The following is an 18,269-nucleotide window of genomic DNA, read 5'->3' as shown; positions in this document are numbered from 1 at the left end:
AAGATATCTTAGTGCTTTATCTGGGATAAGATATCTTAATGTTGCTCTGAGGCAACGATATGTAGAATTTGAAGTTGGTCAGACAAAGTCTTCATGCTAAACAAGGAAGTCAAAGCTCACAAAATTGAGTTCAAAAATGCAATTTTTTCCTTAAAATTCATGAGTTTTGTTATGTTGAGCTCAGAACCTAGCCGTTTTACTACGAACAAAAAATTTATCTAAGCCTTTGAAATCGATCACTGGTGGAAAAAATTATCGAGAAGCCCTTCCGTCTTATAAAATCTATATAGAAAATGGTGTTCAAAAAAAAATTGATTACTTTAATACACGGTATTTTATTCGAACGATTTTGAGTGAAATTTACAAAGAAACTGAAATCACACTTAGTTGAACTTTGTTGATGGAGTATTTTGAGCGAAAAAAAAAGTTCAAAGAAAGTCCGTTACCAACTTCGAAAAAAAAGTTCATAAACATTGAAAGATGATTTTATTTTGCATTTGAAGACTAGAATTTTCACCTTTGAAGTAAGGAGTTGTCTTTTGAGCACCACTCTCTAGTATCTCTCAGTACAATGTGGCAAGATCATATGTAGGTGGTCGAACCGCTATGTGCTTCGACAAAACCGTGCCGTAAGTAGTCATATAAGTATGAATGTTTGATAGACATAACTTCAATCTGCACTTTTAAATCTACCTTCCAGGATACTTTATCTAGAAGATCTGACAAGTTCGACTAAAAATGAAAGACCTTGGCGATTAGTTCTTTAAGAACAATATTATTTTAGAAACTACGTTATACTGAATTTTCCCACAAACTCTGAAAAAACATTTTGTCCGGAGCCTACAAATTTTACCTCACTCCTAATATTTTACAATTTTTGTCTGTCTCTTCTTATCCACTTTTTTGACTTCGGCTGAAAAACAAAAAACACAAATCGTTAGAAAAGGTGCACGCTGCTGGTCTTAAAAGAGTAAGAGTGGTGAGCGCCAGACCTACAGTATTACATAAAGGCCCAAAAATCGTCTGTAGATCGGGATCTGAAGGGGGTTGAGCATGCATGGAAAGGCTGACGCAATATTATTTCTGATTATTGTTACAGGCACGATGGGGATTATGAAACCACATGTCGTCGCCCCCCTGGGTGGTCGACAACCCCAGGGGAGGGGGGAAAGCAGTGGGGGGAGCCGTTTTCTAAAACACTCATAACTCGCGAACTATTTGAGATAAAACACTGAAAAAAGTGGCAATCGACGCAACAAAACAAGGGCTTCATAAAAGCTAAATATAATTATGGACCTATCTTTGTTGGTTTCTGAGTAAAATTCCATTTTTCGCAAATAAGCAAAATTTTTGAATAAAATGCGCAAAACAAACCTTTTTTCACCAAAATAAATTCCAAATCAAAATTGTTTGATTTTTTTTTTCAAATAATGTCCAAAATATCATTATTCAGTTTGTTAAAATCATTTAAGTACTGTTAACGCGCTGAAAAACAAAATGACAGTAGCAAGCTCGAACACGATTTGCATTATAGTTCAAGATCTGAAGGGGTATTTTGAGCATGCCTGGAAGACCTGACGCAAAATTATTTCTGATTAATGTCACAGGCACTATAGTGAATATGAAACCACATGTCTTCGCCCCCCTGGGTGGTCGACAACCCCGGGGGAGGGGGGAAAGCAGTGGGGGGAGCTGTTTGCTAAAACACTCATAACTCGCGAACTATTTGAAATAAAACACTGAAAAAAATGGCAAAAGATGCAACAGAACAAGGGCTTGAAAAACCTAAATATGTTTATGGTCTTATCTTTGTTATTTTTTATTTAAAATTCCTTTTTTAGCAGACATGCAAAAATTTTGAATAAAATACGAAAAGTGTTTTTTTCAAAGATAAGTTCTTTTTTAAAATTTTTTAACCGTTTAGGGAATTAATAAAACCTGAGTTTCATTATTCAGTTTGTTTAAAATTACTTAATTATTATCAAACGTTGAAAAGTGAAATAAAAGCAAGCTCAAACAGCATTTGAGGTAATTCACAAAAAAAAAAAAAAAAAAAAGTTTACGGAATGTACCTTGAAGACTCGACATATAAACCAAAGAAAATTTTGTGACTCTCCTGTTGTGGCGGTTTTATTTCGTAATATTATCAAAACAATGTCTCAGTTAAGTAATTACTTAATTATTTACCCTTTAACGCATTATAGCTGCTTAGTATGGGTCACAATGGCACTTTTTAAAAAATTAAAACATGCAAGTTTGCAAGTACGAAGTAATTACGGAAAGGATAAACTATCAGGATAACCCTTTTTGCAGATTTTACACCTGAGTTATGAAACATAGTGAGCGAGGCTATTGCCACATAAGCAGCATCAAAATTTCAGTGTAACGTTAAAGAAAATGTAAATAGTATCTTATCCAGAGAAGTCCTGCAATGGCAATGTCTTCAATAGCGACTGCAAAACTGCAAAAGAAAACCAAAGAAACATTTAACCTGGAAAATGTTAGCTCAAAAGTGATGTTAGTACATCTAAAAATCATTCCCATACAATAAGCCCAATGCTAGGTTAGGTTCATCAGAATGGTTCACTGAAGCAAAGCGAGAGGTCCGATTTCGTGAATGTAATTGAATATGATACTTCTTTCAGCAAAACTCTAGAAGAAGCACCCTATTTTAAGAACAAAGTTCAAGTTATCGATGGAATGAATGACTCTGGTCCATAATGTCCCAAACACTACTTTCAAATGTAGCAAAGATTTTGCAGGTCTCCAAATAAAAAAATATTAAAATTTTCTCTCCAATAGTCAAACTACACGAGTGGACCTTAAACACGATCGGTACATCTCACTGTCGTTTTCATAACTTGAAAACCAGAAGTTCCAGAAAGTACATTACAATAATTTCTTGTCATTTCCATCAGAAATAAATATAATATCAGCTCTTTACCATGCTCCTGCAATTCTTTCCAACATGTGCTAAGAAGTATTGCTCAACTGTACTATTGAATCAATTCCCCTGTACCTTAGCAGTGCCTTTAGATGAAACCAAGATTGGGTTTCACTTGAATGAAAATAAAACAATAAAGCCTCACACCTTATGATGCAGCCAGTGTTACCAGAGAGTCTAATTCCACCCTGCGCAGGCAAGAACTGCAAATAATCTTGTAATTGTTTTATTAATAATTCATCTTCCTCTAAATACTGTACTTTAAAGACTAAAGCAAAAACCCATAAACTACAAAATACTCGGAAGAGAACGATTCAATAGAACAATTACAAGTCAACAAAAAAGAGTATGATCCAGCTTTCAGAATTTCTGATATATTAATGCTTTATGTATGCATATTGATATTCTACAATTATTTTTTAATACGCATTATTTTACTAATTTTATTCAATTAGTTTTTTAGAGCTCTAGTGTATAATTTTATATTTATATTCGTTTTCATAAAAGCTCTAACTTCTCATTTTTTATATTTATTTAGTACATATTATTTCTTGTATCATTGTTCTTTGTTGAGTAAATTATAAAAAGCAATATCCGCAAAACAATACCCGCAATATTCTTTTGTGCAAATTGAAAACGCAAATTAATAACCATAAATTAAAATCATATTTGAATTGAAACTACTCTGGGCCTGGTTCCCTAGTTCCTCTCAAATTTAAAGCAGTATATAACAAAATTAAAGCCATAGTTAAATACTTTGCAATTAGAATAAGTTTGTAAACTGAAGAATGAATAGTTCGTCATAAGGATAATAAGGCTATTTTTTTCTCCTTAGCATACTGCCGTTTTATTCAATGTGCTAACTTAGGCAAGTGCTTGCATTTTCTATTTCGCTTTTTAACGCTCACGTAGGTAATAATTAAGTAGTTTTAAACAAACTGAATAATGAAATTTCAGGTTTTATTGATTCCCTAAACGGTTAAATAATTTTAAAAAAGAACTTATCTTTGAAAAAAAAGCTTTTCGTATTTTATTCAAAATTTTTGCATGCCTGATAAAAAGGAATTTTAATTAAAAACCAACAAAGTTAAGACCATAAACATAGTTAGGTTTTTCAAGCCCTTGTTCTGTTGCATCTTTTGCCACTTTTTTCAGTGTTTTATTTCAAATAGTTCGAGAGTTATGAGTGTTTTAGCAAACGGCTCCCCCACTGCTTTCCCCCCTCCCCCGGGGTTGTCGACCATCCAGGGGGACGAAGACATGTGGTTTCATATTCACTATAGTGCCTGTGACATTAATCAGAAATAATTTTGCGTCAGGTCTTCCATGCATGCTCAAAATACCCCTTCAGATCTTGAACTATAATGCAAATCGCGTTCGAGCTTGCTACTGTCATTTTGTTTTTCAACGCGTTAACAGTACTTAAATGATTTTAACAAACTGAATAATGATATTTTGGACATTATTTGAAAAAAAAAATCAAACAATTTTGATTTTGAATTTATTTTGGTCAAAAAAAAGTTTGTTTTGCGCATTTTATTCAAAAATTTTGCTTGTTTGCGAAAAATGGAATTTTACTCAGAAACCAACAAAGATAGGTCCATAATTATATTTAGCTTTTATGAAGCCCTTGTTTTGTTGCGTCGATTGCCACTTTTTTCAGTGTTTTATTTCGAATAGTTCGCGAGTTATGAGTGTTTTAGAAAACGGCTATCCACTGCTTTTCCCCCTCCCCCGGGGTTGTCGACCACCCAGGAGGGCGACGACATGTGGTTTCATAATCACCATCGTGCCTGTAACAATAATCAGAAATAATATTGCGTCAGCCTTTCCATGCATGCTCAACCCCCTTCAGATCCTGGACTACTGCGTAAGCACATCTCAGCAGGTAAGAAAGGTTCACTATTATTTCAGCTAAGTCATGCCGACTTTTCAGGAAACAGGTCATTGAGTCATTCCATGTCAAAGGAGCTCGCTGCCTCCACCCGACCATCTTCGATTTGAGAGAAATTTTATAGAGGTGCAGACAAGCCTTTGAAGCTAACCTAAACAAATTTTCAGCCTCCAAGACTCAAATCCTGAAGATCTAGGATCAACAAAAAAGGGCTCCAAAATGGTATATCAGCTTTGTGAAACGAATTGCCATATTTAGGCTGATCTACCTTTGAAGCCTATTTTGGAGCGCACTTTTTTTTTCTTTTTCGGGTGTCCCAGATCCTCATGATTTGTGTCTTGGAACTGAAAATTCGCATAAGATAGTTTTAAAGGTGTCTTCACCTCTTATAAATGTCCTCAAAAATGATTAGATGGGGACCAACAGGTGACATGAAATCTATGATGTTTAGTTTTTGCACCAAGTTTACACAACTTCGCTGCCTGTTTCCTGCCAAAGACTGCTCAACTCAGCTTAAATAATAGCAAAACTTTTTTATCTACTGGTGTGTGCTTAAGCAGAAAACTTTTGGGCCATTGACTTTAGGTCTGGCACTAATGGGCTCTTAAACTTCAATATTCGACTCCATATGTTAACAATTAAACCCAATGTATCAAAACTACGTCCAGTAAAACATCCTCTCATTTTCCCTTAGTTCGAGGTTTAGTTTGGAATTTTTGGTTGCTCTATTACCAATTGATTTTTGCTTGTTAAAATTGATTTTCTTTCTCCAAAAATTGTAAATTAAGTTAAGCGTTGGAAACGAACTCATTTTTTGCCTACCTTCCCAGTAAAAGTCAGAAAAAGAAGAAAAAAGCATGAAAGAAGGCTTAATGCATCTTTAAAACATTGCGAAAAAAAAGGAAGTCAGAAATAAATAAAATCTCGAATAAATATCGAAAAATTGGAAAGTACGGTATTGAGATGGGGAGAGTCTGTCGATCTGTCTGTCTGCCCCCCCCCCCCAAATTATTTTTGAATAATTCGAACATTTTTTTTTAATTCAAAAGATCTCGGCGAGGACACCTCATTCCCAAATTTCACTTTTTTATTTGAACAATTTTTCATTCAATTTTGAACAGTTCTAATCCTTTAACATTAGCATCTACAGAGAAACTAAAAGTCAATATATGTCCCGATTTTAAAGGCGGATTTGCTCCAAACAAATTTTGTTCGAAATGGCTCTTGATGACCAACACCCGAAACTGGCTTCTAGAATTTCAAGGCCTTCCCCAATTGGACTCCGACTCTGTTGATTTGTCAGAAATTTAGACACGGGGGAAAAATGACCGACTCCGACTTATGGAAATTTAAAGTATTCGATTCCGACTACTTTATCTTAAAATAAGTCGGACTCCGACACCGCAAACATTGGCAGAGTTACGGACTTGAAGGGAAAATGACCGATTCCGAATCCGAGTTTTTGAATCACAAACCTTCATATTCCGAATCTGACTCTTTTACCCCAAAATGAGATTGACTCTGACTCCGAATCCACAGCCATGGTATTTTACTCTAAAATAGTTGTTGTTGATATGGTTTGTTTTTATTTTCACGCTTAAGTTTTAATTCATGTATTCACTCTTTGGCGGATAAATTAGGATTTCTTTATGTTTCTTAATAAAGATATGCACAGACGATTTTTTTCTTTTTTGATAATGAAAATTATTTCTTTCTTTAAGTTGACATTTTATTGTTCTTTATTTATTATGAAAGTAAATTCATTAAATTTTACTCTGCTTTCTCATTCAGAGAAAGAAGAAAAAAGCACGAACGAAGATTTAATGCATCTAAAAAATATCGCGAAAAACAAGAAAAAGTCAAATATAAATAAAATAATTAAATAAATATCAAAAAAATTAAAAAATGGAAGATAAGATATTGAGATGGGGAAAAATATCTGTCGCTCTGCCTGGTTGTCTGAATCCCCCCCCCCCCCGCCCCAATAACTTTTAATTGGTTCGATTCGAATTCGATTGTTATTTTTTTTTGTATCAGCAGGTGTGAAAACAACTCAAAAAAAAAAAATAATAATAATAATAATTAAGAAAAAGAAAAAACAGTGAAAAGGAATTTTTGACAGCTTTTAATTCAAATTATGCGTTTCGCAATCACGGATGTGAGTGTGCGTGTGTGTGTGCCGGCGTGTGTGTCAGCGCGCAAGTGTGTGCGTGTGTGGACGTGTGTGTGTGTATATGTTTCCGACGAAGAGTGGATTCCAGTGGACTTTTCCTTTTCACTTCAGGGTCGGTCTCCCGTACCTTTGTGGTTTAACCAGTTTCACTTGATTCTGAAGACAACACTTATCTTTGAACCCTACAGAAGCCCTACAATCCTTAGTCCAGCACCTCCAGAGGTATATCGTTTCACTTGTAGGATTTTGTGTTTGCAAGCATATAAATATTATTACGAGCTTCGACCGGCTAGGATCAAACCCGGAACCCACCGGTCACAAGTTCGATGCCTTGACCTTTTTGGCAAAAAAAAAAAAAAAAAAAAAAAAGAAGAAAAAAATCGTGTTAAAAGTTATGTATGTATATTGCTCTTGACTTTCAAAAAAACAAATAAAAACTTCATTTTATTGTATTTTTTTATATGATCCATAACGTTTGGCGACTTCCTAGGCTCGGAAATCCCTCTGATTTCGTGTACAGTACAATTATTTGCTCGTTTCATAGTATAATTATTTATTTTACATAAGGATCTGCAAAAAATTTTGAAATGTCATCCAGTTACTAAGCTCATCTAATAACTGTTACTTTTTGTTCACTGTAACAAATTTCGGAAATGTTTCTGGATATATCGGAAACGTTTCCGAAATAGTAAGATTCCTTCATCCAATAGCGAACTCCTCATTATTCAGAAAGCTTTTTGTTATTTCAAAAAATCTAGAAGCGGAAGTGCTGACGCAATGCTGCGAAACGTATTTTATCCTTCCAACACGAGCGCCAGTGAGTCGGAAATAACGAGAACTTATTTTTTCCTTATATATGGTAGCTGCAGTCAGCAACTGTTGAGCATTGGATTGCTTGTTATTTCATGTCTAGAGAGTGGTAAAATGTGTCGAAACTAATTTTACGCCTTTGCATTTTGGACTGCCCTTGATTTTTAGACGATGTACGCAGCTATTAAGTTAGTTAATAACGATTTGCTTCTTTACAATTTCCTTTGCGACCATGATTAGACATATATTGTGTGTTCAAGCGTTAATAGTTTGAACACCCGTGTTTATACTTTATGAAACGAAACCCTTTGGATTACTTATCCAGTTTTAATGGAGGTACTTAGATTTTATTCCGCTTGTTCACTTGTAAGTATTAATGAATATTTTAAAACATGTTTTTATGTACATTTATATTTTTGTTGATTTGCATTTGATGAGCTCCAATTGTAACTGATTTTGGGTTTATCTAATTAATTTAAAGTTATCCTACATACCTATGTGCTCAGTGAACTATTTGTTGTAACCAATTGAAACTGACTAATGAAGCAAAAGAAAGAAGATTTATATTTGAAAAGCCATCACAGAAAAGCTATTCCGAATTACTTGAAAACGGTTTTTATATACTACATTCGTAAAAAAAATCAATTGTGTAATTCATTAAAAATATGGTTCTGCAAATGTTTTCTAGTATTGTAATATGCTTCACAAAAAATGTGCCAGTATTATTTATCATTTTTTATTATAAGTTATTCATTCATTAAAAAATATTTATACCATCAGAAAATGACCCACACTGTAACAAATTTCGGAAACGTTTCTGGGTATGTCGGAAACGTTTCCAAAATAATAAGAATCCTTCATCCAATAGCGAACTCTTCATTATTCAAAAAGCTTTTTATTATTTCAAAAAGCTTTTTATTATTTCAAAAAATCTAGAAGCGGAAGTGAGGCGCAATGCTTCGAAACGTATTTTATCCTTCCAACACTGGCGCCAGTGAGTCGGAAATAACCAGAGCTTATTTTTTTCCTTATATATGGTTGCTGCAGTCAGCAACTGTTTAGCATTGGAATGCTTTCATGTCTAGAGAGTCGTAAATTGTGTCGAAACTAATTTTACGTTTTTGTATTTTGGGCTGCCCTTGATTTTTTTAGACGATGTACGCCGCTATTAAGTTAGTTAATAACGATTTGCTTCTTTACAATTTCCGGTGCGACCATGATTACATATATATTGTGTGTTCAAGCGTGAATAGTTTCAACACCCGTTTTTATACTTAATGAAACGAAACCCTTTGGATTAATTATCCAGTTGTAATGGAGGTACTTAGATTTTCTTCCGCTCATGTCCACTTGTAAGTATTAATGAATATTTTAAAACATGTTGTTATATACATTTATATTTTTGTTGATTTGCATTTGATGAGGCTCCAATTGTAACAGTTTTTGGGTTTTTTCGAATTAATTTAAAGTTATCCTACATATACCTATGTGCGCTGTGTACTATTTGTTGTAACCAATTGAAACTGATTAATTACGCAAAAGAAATAAGATTTATATTTGAAAAGCAATCACAGAAAAGTTATTTCGAAATACTTGGATATACATACATTGGTTCAAAAAAAAAATCAATTGTTTAATTCTTTAAAAATATGGTAATGCAAATGTTTTCTAGTATTGTAATATGCTTCACAAAAAATGTGCCAGTATTATTGATCTTTTTTTATTATAATTTATTCATTTATTTAAAAAATATTTATACCATTAGCAAATGGCCCAGTTATTTATTAGTAAGCAATATAGTTATGCAATTAATTCATGTGCTTATTCATTTTGTTAGATGTGGTTGACAATAAAAAGTTCCTTGACATTAGTTGTTCGGTAAATAACATTTCCTTCGTGGATATACTACTTTAATATAGGACAGTCAGGAGGAATGAGTCAGTGACAAAAATGGAACAGCTGCTTTTACAAGCCGAAATAAAAAGAAATATTATTTCATGACATTGTTTTAAAAGTGATCATTTTTTAAATACTATGTTATTAATATACAATGTACATATGGGGAGAAGACGAGGGGCGTTCACCACGCAGACCGCCATTGACATTTTCAGGGATTGCTTTTTTTTAAGGGGGGGGGGGGGATTTATAGCATTTTATGGGTTCACCATCACTCTTATGATGTGGGGGGGGGGGGAATCTCGTATATATGAAATGGAGTAATCATGCAATAGAATTCAATGTTTTAATAAATAAAATATATAATGCATTTTGCGCACATTGTAAAAATAAAATCAGTAACCTATTTTGATTAAGTATTTATATTTGTGATGAACTGGAAAAGGGCAAGAACAGAAGAATCAACCCGAATGGTTCCAACAGGAGGACTTGGTGTCATATTTAAATTCACCAATTTCTCTGTTGGCACTTTTCGGTACACTTTGTTCGTCAGAGAAATTGACTTGACGCGAAGGGAAGGTAAGATCTGTCAAATTTTATCCGAAAATAAAAGCTATCAAGTTTGATACAAGATATGGTTTTAAGTTCTGCATTAAAAATACAATATGTTGATAATTTTGTCTTGAAAATATTGAGAGAAAAACTGAAATTTAATCTTGTTTAACAAACAATCCCACTTTTGAGAAAGAACACCCCCCCCCACCTCTCCCCTGACGATTTTGTGATTAGGAATGAAACTACTATATTATTTCTTAAATTTTCAAAAATTTATAACTGTGCATAAGTTATGCTGTTAACCATGCTATTTGTCATTAGAAATTTAGAAAAAAAAAAAAAAATCCACGAATGATTCTAAAATTGCTTGTTTGTTTTATTGCTGTTAGATATGAAAGAACTGAAACTGATATGGTATGCAATACTATAGTAAAGAATTATATTTTAGAAAAAATCACGGAAAAGGATTCTGAAATTCTCGAAAACGTTTTTGAAAATTGTTTGAAGAGTTCCGAAATACTCGGAAACGTTTTCGAAACTTTCAAGAACCACAGCCGCACAGAATAATCAGAAACATTTCTGGAAATTACGGAAAGAGGATTCCGAAATACTCAGAAAAGTTTCTGAAAATTACAGAAAGAGTATTCCAAAATGCACAGAAACATTGAAAGAGGATTCCGAAATACTCAGACACGTTTCTGGACATTACAGAAAGAGAATTCCGAAATACTCAGAAACGTTTTTGAAAATTTCATGAACCGCAGCTGCACGATATACTCAGAAACGTTTCCGGATTTTTTTTACAGTACAGTTATCTATTAGTAAGTAACATAGCTATGCAATTAATTCATCTGCGTATTCATTTTGTTAAATGTGGTTAACAATAAAACATTCCTTGACATTAGTTGTTCCATAAATAACATTTCCTTCGTGGATATACTAGTTTAATGTAGGACAGTCATGAGGAATGAGTCAGTGGCAAAAATGGAACAGCTGCATTTACATGCCAAAATAAAAAGTAATATTATTTCATGTCATTGTTTTAAAAGTGATCATTTTTTAAAAAACTATGTTATTAATATGCAATGTACATATGGGAAGAAGACGAGGGGCGTTCACCACGCAGACTGTGCCATTGACATTTTCAGGGGGTTGCTTTTTTAAGAGGGGGGGGGGGGTAGAGTTCAATGTTTTAATAAACAAAATATATAATGCATTTTGCGAACACTGTAAAAATAAAATCAGTAACCTATTTTGATTAAGTATTTATATTTGTGATGAACTGGAAAAGGGCAAGAACAGAAGAATCAACCCGAATGGTTCCAGCAGGTGGACTTGGTGTCATATTTAAATTCATCAATTTCTCTGTTGGTACTTTTCGAACACTTTGTTCGTCAGAGAAATTGACTTGAGGTGAACGAATTCCGGAACGCGAAGGGTAGGTAAGTCCTGTCAAATTTTATGCGAAGATAAAAGCTATCAAGTTTGAAACGCGATATGTTTTTAAGTTCTGCATTAAAAATACAATATGTTGATAGTTTTATCTTGAAAATATTAAGAGAAAAACTGAAGTTTAAGATTGTTTAACAAACAATCCCCACTTTTCAGAAAGTAAACCCTCCAATCTCCCGACGATTTTGTGATTAGGAATGAAACTACTATTTTATTTCATAAATTTTCAAAAGTTTATAACTGTGCATATGTTATGCTGTTAACCTGCTATTTGTCATTAGAATTCAAAAAAAAAAAAAAAAATCCACGAATGATTCTAAAATTGCTTGTATTATTGCTCTTAGATATGAAAGAGTTGAAACTGATATGGTATGCAATACTATTGCAAAGAATTATATTTTAGAAAAAATCACGGGAAAAGGATTTCGAAATTCTCGGAAACGTTTTTGAAAATTGTTTGGAGAATTCCGAAATACTCGGAAACGTTTTCGAAACTTTCATGAACCACAGCTGCACAGAATATTCAGAAACATTTCTGGAAATTACAGAAAGAGGATTCTGAAATACTCAGACACGTTTCTGGACATTACAGAAAGAGAATTCCGAAATACTCAGAAACGTTTTTGAAACTTTCATGAACCGCAGCTGCACGATATACTCAGAAACGTTTCCGGATTTTTTTTACAGTATTGTAGAAATATTTTAGAAGTTAAATGCCATACGCCGACAGGTTAGTCATTGTTCCGTGACCCTAATTCAAATTGAGTAAAAATTCCAATTGCTTTGAGAATACTATTTTAATGAATCTGTATCACCCAGGTTGTATTCCTGTGCACGCTTTTAAGAATTTGTCTAAATTATCCGGAAAGATTTTTTAAAAATTCATTTACACCACTTAATTCAGTTTTAAACGAGCTGATGTGTGCATCACATGACTTCCTTTTACTCAAATTTAATGTCATTTTTTTATTATTGGCAGTTTTAAGATGATTCAATAGTTTACTCTCTAAATATCACCAACAGTGACCAAATTAAAACCATATTTTTAAAAAAAATTTTAAAAAAATCGTCAAATTGGTCGCCAAGTTGGCGACAAAACTTGGCGACCTTTAAGACTGGCGGTATATCACCAAGTGTCCGCCAAATTATAACACTACTTGTTTACATCGAAATTAACAATAATTTCCTCACCAAAAGGGGGCAAAAGACCCCCCTTGGAGCATACGAATGCCAACAAAAAAGAAGGTGCACAACTAGACCTCACTACGAGTCTACGTACCAAATTTCAACTTTCTAGAACATTTTGTTCTTGAGTTATGAAACATACATACACACATACGCACATAATACACGCACATACAGATGTCACGAGAAAACTCGTTGTAATTAACTCGGGGATCGTCAAAATGGATATTTCGGGTGTCTGTACGTTCCTAGGCACATATCCACGTGTGGTCGGGTTGAAAAAAATCAACATTCATTTGGGGGTGCGCAAAATGGAAATTAAGGCCGATTTTTGGGTGAAATTTTTTTCGCGAATACAATGCTTCCTTTTTGTAAAAGGAAGTAAAACGAGCTGATGTGACTTCCTTTTACTCCAATTTAATGTCATTTTCTCATTATTAGCAGTTTTAAGATGATTCAATAGTTTACTCTCAAAATATCACCAACAGTGGCGAAATTGAAACCAGATTTTAAAAAAAAAAATCGTCAAATTTATCGCCAAGTTGGCGACGAAACTTGGCGACCAAAAGACTGGCGATATATTGCCAAGTGTCCTCTAAATTATAACATCACTTGAGTTTACATCGAAATTAACAATGATTTCCCCTCAAAAAGGGGCAAAAGACTCCCTTTGGATGATGCGATGCAACCAAAAAGGAAGGTGCACAACTAGACCCCAGTAGGAGTCTAAGTAGCAAATTTCAACTTTCTAGGACATTCCGTTCTTAAGTTATGCGACATACATTCACACATACACACATACGCACATACGTATGTACGTATGTACATACAGACGTCACGAGAAAACTCGTTGTAATTTGCTCGGGTATCGTCAAAATGGACATTTCGGGTGTCTGTACGTTCCTAGGCATATATCCACGTGTGGTCGAGTTCAAATTTAAACTCAACATTCATTTGGAGGTGAGCAAAATGGAAATTTTTGAGTGAAATTTTTTTCACGAATACAATACTTCCTTTTTGGCAAAAGGAAGTAAAAATAAACCAAAGAAAAAATATTTTTAAAAATGTATGTTTCATGTTATGTATTTAAAAAAACTTTTTAATTTCTTTATTGAATGTTAGTCAGTTACCCGTGAAATTGCCCTTAAATATTACACATTACATATATACTGAATACCAGATCGAACAAATTAATGCACACACACACAACAAAAACATCTTTATTCTGTATTGTTAATTAATTTATTAATTTAACTTCTTTTTTTCAAAATACATAAACTGACAGTTTTCTTTCTTTCTTTTTTTTTCATTTTTACTTGTCCACTTTTTTGAAATATTTCATGAATATCATAAATCAGAGAAAGAGTTGTAATTAATTATACAAATCTCATCAGAGATTGATAATGAAAGGGCATCTTTTTTCTTTATTTCTTCCTTTTTTTTAATTGATCAGGGGGTTTTACTAATGCTCAGAAAATTTTCATCGCAAAAGCCTCAACATGTAAATTTTTTTTAAATTTCAAGGAAAAAAAAACATCAGCCGTAACGCAAAATACTGAGAAACAAAAACTAAGAAGTCTAGCAGTCTCATTCCTCCCTGCCAATGGGATTGAATTGGTCACTGATGCTGATAAAGGATATACTATTTTAAACTAAGAAAAATACCTACTAAAAAGTTATCTTTAATTATACGATGGTTTCTACCATGAATAAAGGATAAATGAGTATTTTGCTTGCATATTTATCAGAAAGAAATAAAAATGCCATTCTATTTGAAACTTGTAATTATTATTAAAAGTTTTTGCTTTCTTGGAAAACTCAATCAGCTGTCTAGATGGTTTCTAAAATCAATAGAATATTTAAAACTAAACTAGAATAATGTGTTAAAAACGATGAAACAAAAAGGATAAAAAATAAATCAAGATGCATCTTATAGTTGGTAACGAAATAAACGACATGAAACCTCCAAAATAACTGAAGGTTCAGAATACTCTGTTTTGTAAGAGGTATTCTAGAAACACATTAAAATCTTACTTTTCAAAAGTATACTTGCTTTAATTGTTATCTCAGATGAAAATGGGCTAACACAGTAGAACAATGATTTTACCAGATGACTTTAATCCCTACTTCTTTCAATTTATATATATATATGTTTTCAAAGTGCATTTACGGAAACTAGTAGTTACCCATTCAATTCCATGTTCCCTTCATTACTACTCTCCCCTCCAACGAAAGTCAGCAATGAAAGTCCGAAAGCGAATTGCATATCCCCTATAGATATGTGCGATATTTCCCGTTTCTCTTAATCAAGTTGAGATCGTTTACGTCCTTCAGGTCTTGCTGATAGCCCTCATCGTAATCGTAGCCAAATGGACACTCAAGTGCGTCTTCACGGGCCTTGCTCTTTGCATCTACATCATCGGGCTTGTATCTGTTGGCGAAATAGTTTTCGCTAACTAACATGGTAGAGGTAATTTCGTTCACATATTTTACTCCTGCAAATAAACAGAAAATACAAAGTGTTGAAAGAGAGATGATACTGTAGTAACGCCATAGTAAGAATTTGTTAATATGTTATATTTTACGGAAACAATAATGATCTGAAATTGGAAAAAAATGGAAATTTTTTACTTGCAGAAAAGCAATTATAAAAGAATGAGATATACAGGGTTTGTATAAGAAGTATCGGGAACAAATTTTTGATCATGTGACTGCACATCACGTTCACGCCGTGCATGCTCCATAGTGGGGAACTTGACCTTAAACACGTGCCAAGAATCAGTTGTCTGTGAGCGTTCTTTCATGATAGATTTTGTTTTGAGTGAGCTTTTTACGATTGACTCGTTGCTAGTGCAAATGCAACAAACGATTCAACAGAAGTACGCCATCAAATCTTCTGTTGGGCTAGGAAAATCGAGTACGGAGACATTGGGAATGCTTCGCCAAGTGTTTAAAGATGAAGGCCTGTTACAAAATGCAGTTTTTAAGCGTCACAAAATCTTCAAAGATGACCGAGAGAATGTGGGGGAGGAACCCAGCAATAACGTACAACGAGTGCATGAAGGGCTGAATTCATGTCACCGGTTGAATGTGCATTAGATGGCAGATCGTATTGGCCTTGATGAAGGTAACCGTCTGAATCAGTGCTCCAAGGTAATAGACTATTTGAAGAAATGTGGCATCCCAACGATTCCCCAACCCGACAGTCCCGACTTGGTACCAGCAGATTATTTCCTATTCTTAAAAGGAAACCCTCACTGAAATAACACCACCTTGGAGCCCTAAGCGCTGTCAAAAAAGCTGGCACACGTGCTTTTAAGTACCTTCCGGAATCCGCCTACCAAGAAGACTTCAACTCATGAAAAAAACCTCTGCAAAAAAGTATCGACACTCAAGGTATGTACTTTGAAGAATTTTGGAATACAGTGAAACCTCTCTGAGCGGCCACTCTTCCATCCGTAAAATTTCTGCCGTTCAGTGGGGTCGCCGCTTTAAAGAATTTTCGTTACAGTTGCAATATAATTTCTATACTACATAGTATATGCAAGTCTAACACATAAAATGAAGTTTGAGACTTTTTTAAAGGAAAAAAAGGATTTTTTAGAATAATTTTCTCAGGAAATAGAACTCAGCTGCAGATACTACTTTTGCGCTTATCACGACAGCATACCAATCATTAAAAAAGAGCAGAATTTTTTAGTAGATGTATACCTTCTATAAGTAATACTAGTTGCCTAATTCACAGATATGCTGATGATAAATAAGTTACTGAGACACAAAACTTATTATGACGTGCAGCTCAAAAAAAATCTTTATGTTCAATCTAACACACATACAAAAAAAAAAAAGCGAAAACATTAAAACCATTCTTTTACATATAGGTCAATGTATAAAACAACACAAATTATTACTTGCACTAATATGTATTTGCATTAGTAAGGGGTATGAATTTACCCATGAAGGCCATGTCTCTGTCAAATTCATCTCGGAGCAGCTGAAGAACTCTTCTGACTCCACATTTACCCTAAAAAAAAGTGGGTAAAAATTAATGCTTCTTTTTTTTCAACATTTCCTCATTTCAAAGTATTTTTCACTAAAATTTTGGCTTAAATTTCCACTTTGCTAACCCCCGAGAGAACGTTGAGTGGTTTTTTTCAACCCATCCGCACATTTACGTGTACAAGAACGAATGGGACAGCCAAAATATATATTTAGACGATGTCCGAGTAAATTATCGCAAGTTTTCTCATGACGTCTGTAAGTATGTATGTATCTAGTAAAACTGAAAAACGGGATGCAGTAGAAGGTTAAAATTTGGTATGTAGACTCCGAGTCGGGTCTTATTGGGCACCACTCCTTTTGGTTGCGTTTAACTGTTATAAAAAAGGACTTTTTACTCGTTGGGGCTAATCGGTGTTAGTTTCAAAGCCACCTTTAGTGATGTTGTGAGTTGAAGACTGTTTTGCAATACATTGCCAATCTCGGGGTTTTTCAGTTTTGTCACCAACATGGCAATACAGTGGCTCCCAAAAGTCTTCGTACACATACGACTTTCAACGAAATAGGCCCCATTCCATAGGTTAGAATTAATATTTCGGAATAGGTATTTAATTATAAGATCTATGATCCATTTTTAACAAAACTACATGAAAAGTTTTTAAAAAATATTAAAACTTAATTTTTTAAAAATCAAAAACCGAAAAGGCCGGAAATTTTATCTCACAAAAGTCTTCGTACACTTTATAAAATGTCTATATATTATTGAATAATCTAATTTTTGATTTAGTTATTAATTAGTAGAATATCATACAGTATTCATAACACCTTTTAAACGTCTGGGAATAGATTTCATTCTTTTCCTTTCTTTTTTTGCGTAATTTCTGAGTAAGCGTTCAACCACACTTCGAGTCTTATTGTTTCTAACTCTATTTTCGTTTTAAAGACCTATTTTCGTAATCTAGCCTCCAGATATCTCTAAATACGTTACATTCAGTTAAAATCTGGAGATAGAGGGGGTATTTTCTAAATTTTAGGACAATTTTCGAGGCACTAGACGCAAACGTTGAAAACTGTGTGTTCTTATCGTTATCTTGACAAAAAACAAAGTTGTTTCCAATAACCAAATTTTTGGCTCAGAGTTCAAAATTGGTTTTTAAAAGATTTAATGGAACAGCATGATTCATTATTTCATCAAAAAATTACAAACTACCAAGTCCTGATGCTAATGTGCACCCTCACACTAGAACACCTCTACCGTCCTGATTAACTGATCCAAATAAGTTCTTAAGATTAAGTCTCTAATTTTTTCTTCTACTTACAATTATATAAAAAATTAACCAAAAATGTTGAATTCATTTTTA

General features: G+C 33.7%; 1 protein-coding gene across 1 annotated transcript in view; it reads right to left on the bottom strand.

Moving 5' to 3' along the window:
• Positions 1 to 14,174: 14,174 nt before the first annotated feature.
• The window catches only part of LOC129225814 (2-Hydroxyacid oxidase 1-like), a 71,895-nt gene continuing 67,800 nt past the window's right edge, over positions 14,175 to 18,269 (bottom strand). Inside the window, exons 10-11 of the mRNA XM_054860325.1 lie at positions 16,864 to 16,933; positions 14,175 to 15,404 (exon numbers count right to left, since the gene is read on the bottom strand). Of these exons, the coding sequence (XP_054716300.1) occupies positions 15,181 to 15,404; positions 16,864 to 16,933 (294 nt within the window). The 3' untranslated portion in view covers positions 14,175 to 15,180. The remainder of the gene's footprint in view (positions 15,405 to 16,863; positions 16,934 to 18,269) is intronic.

The sequence above is a fragment of the Uloborus diversus genome, chromosome 7 (assembly GCF_026930045.1).
Source record: "Uloborus diversus isolate 005 chromosome 7, Udiv.v.3.1, whole genome shotgun sequence".
Taxonomy (NCBI): domain Eukaryota; kingdom Metazoa; phylum Arthropoda; class Arachnida; order Araneae; family Uloboridae; genus Uloborus; species Uloborus diversus.
The sequence above is the reverse complement of the archived record's forward strand: the minus strand, read 5'-3'. Positions and strand labels throughout refer to the sequence as shown.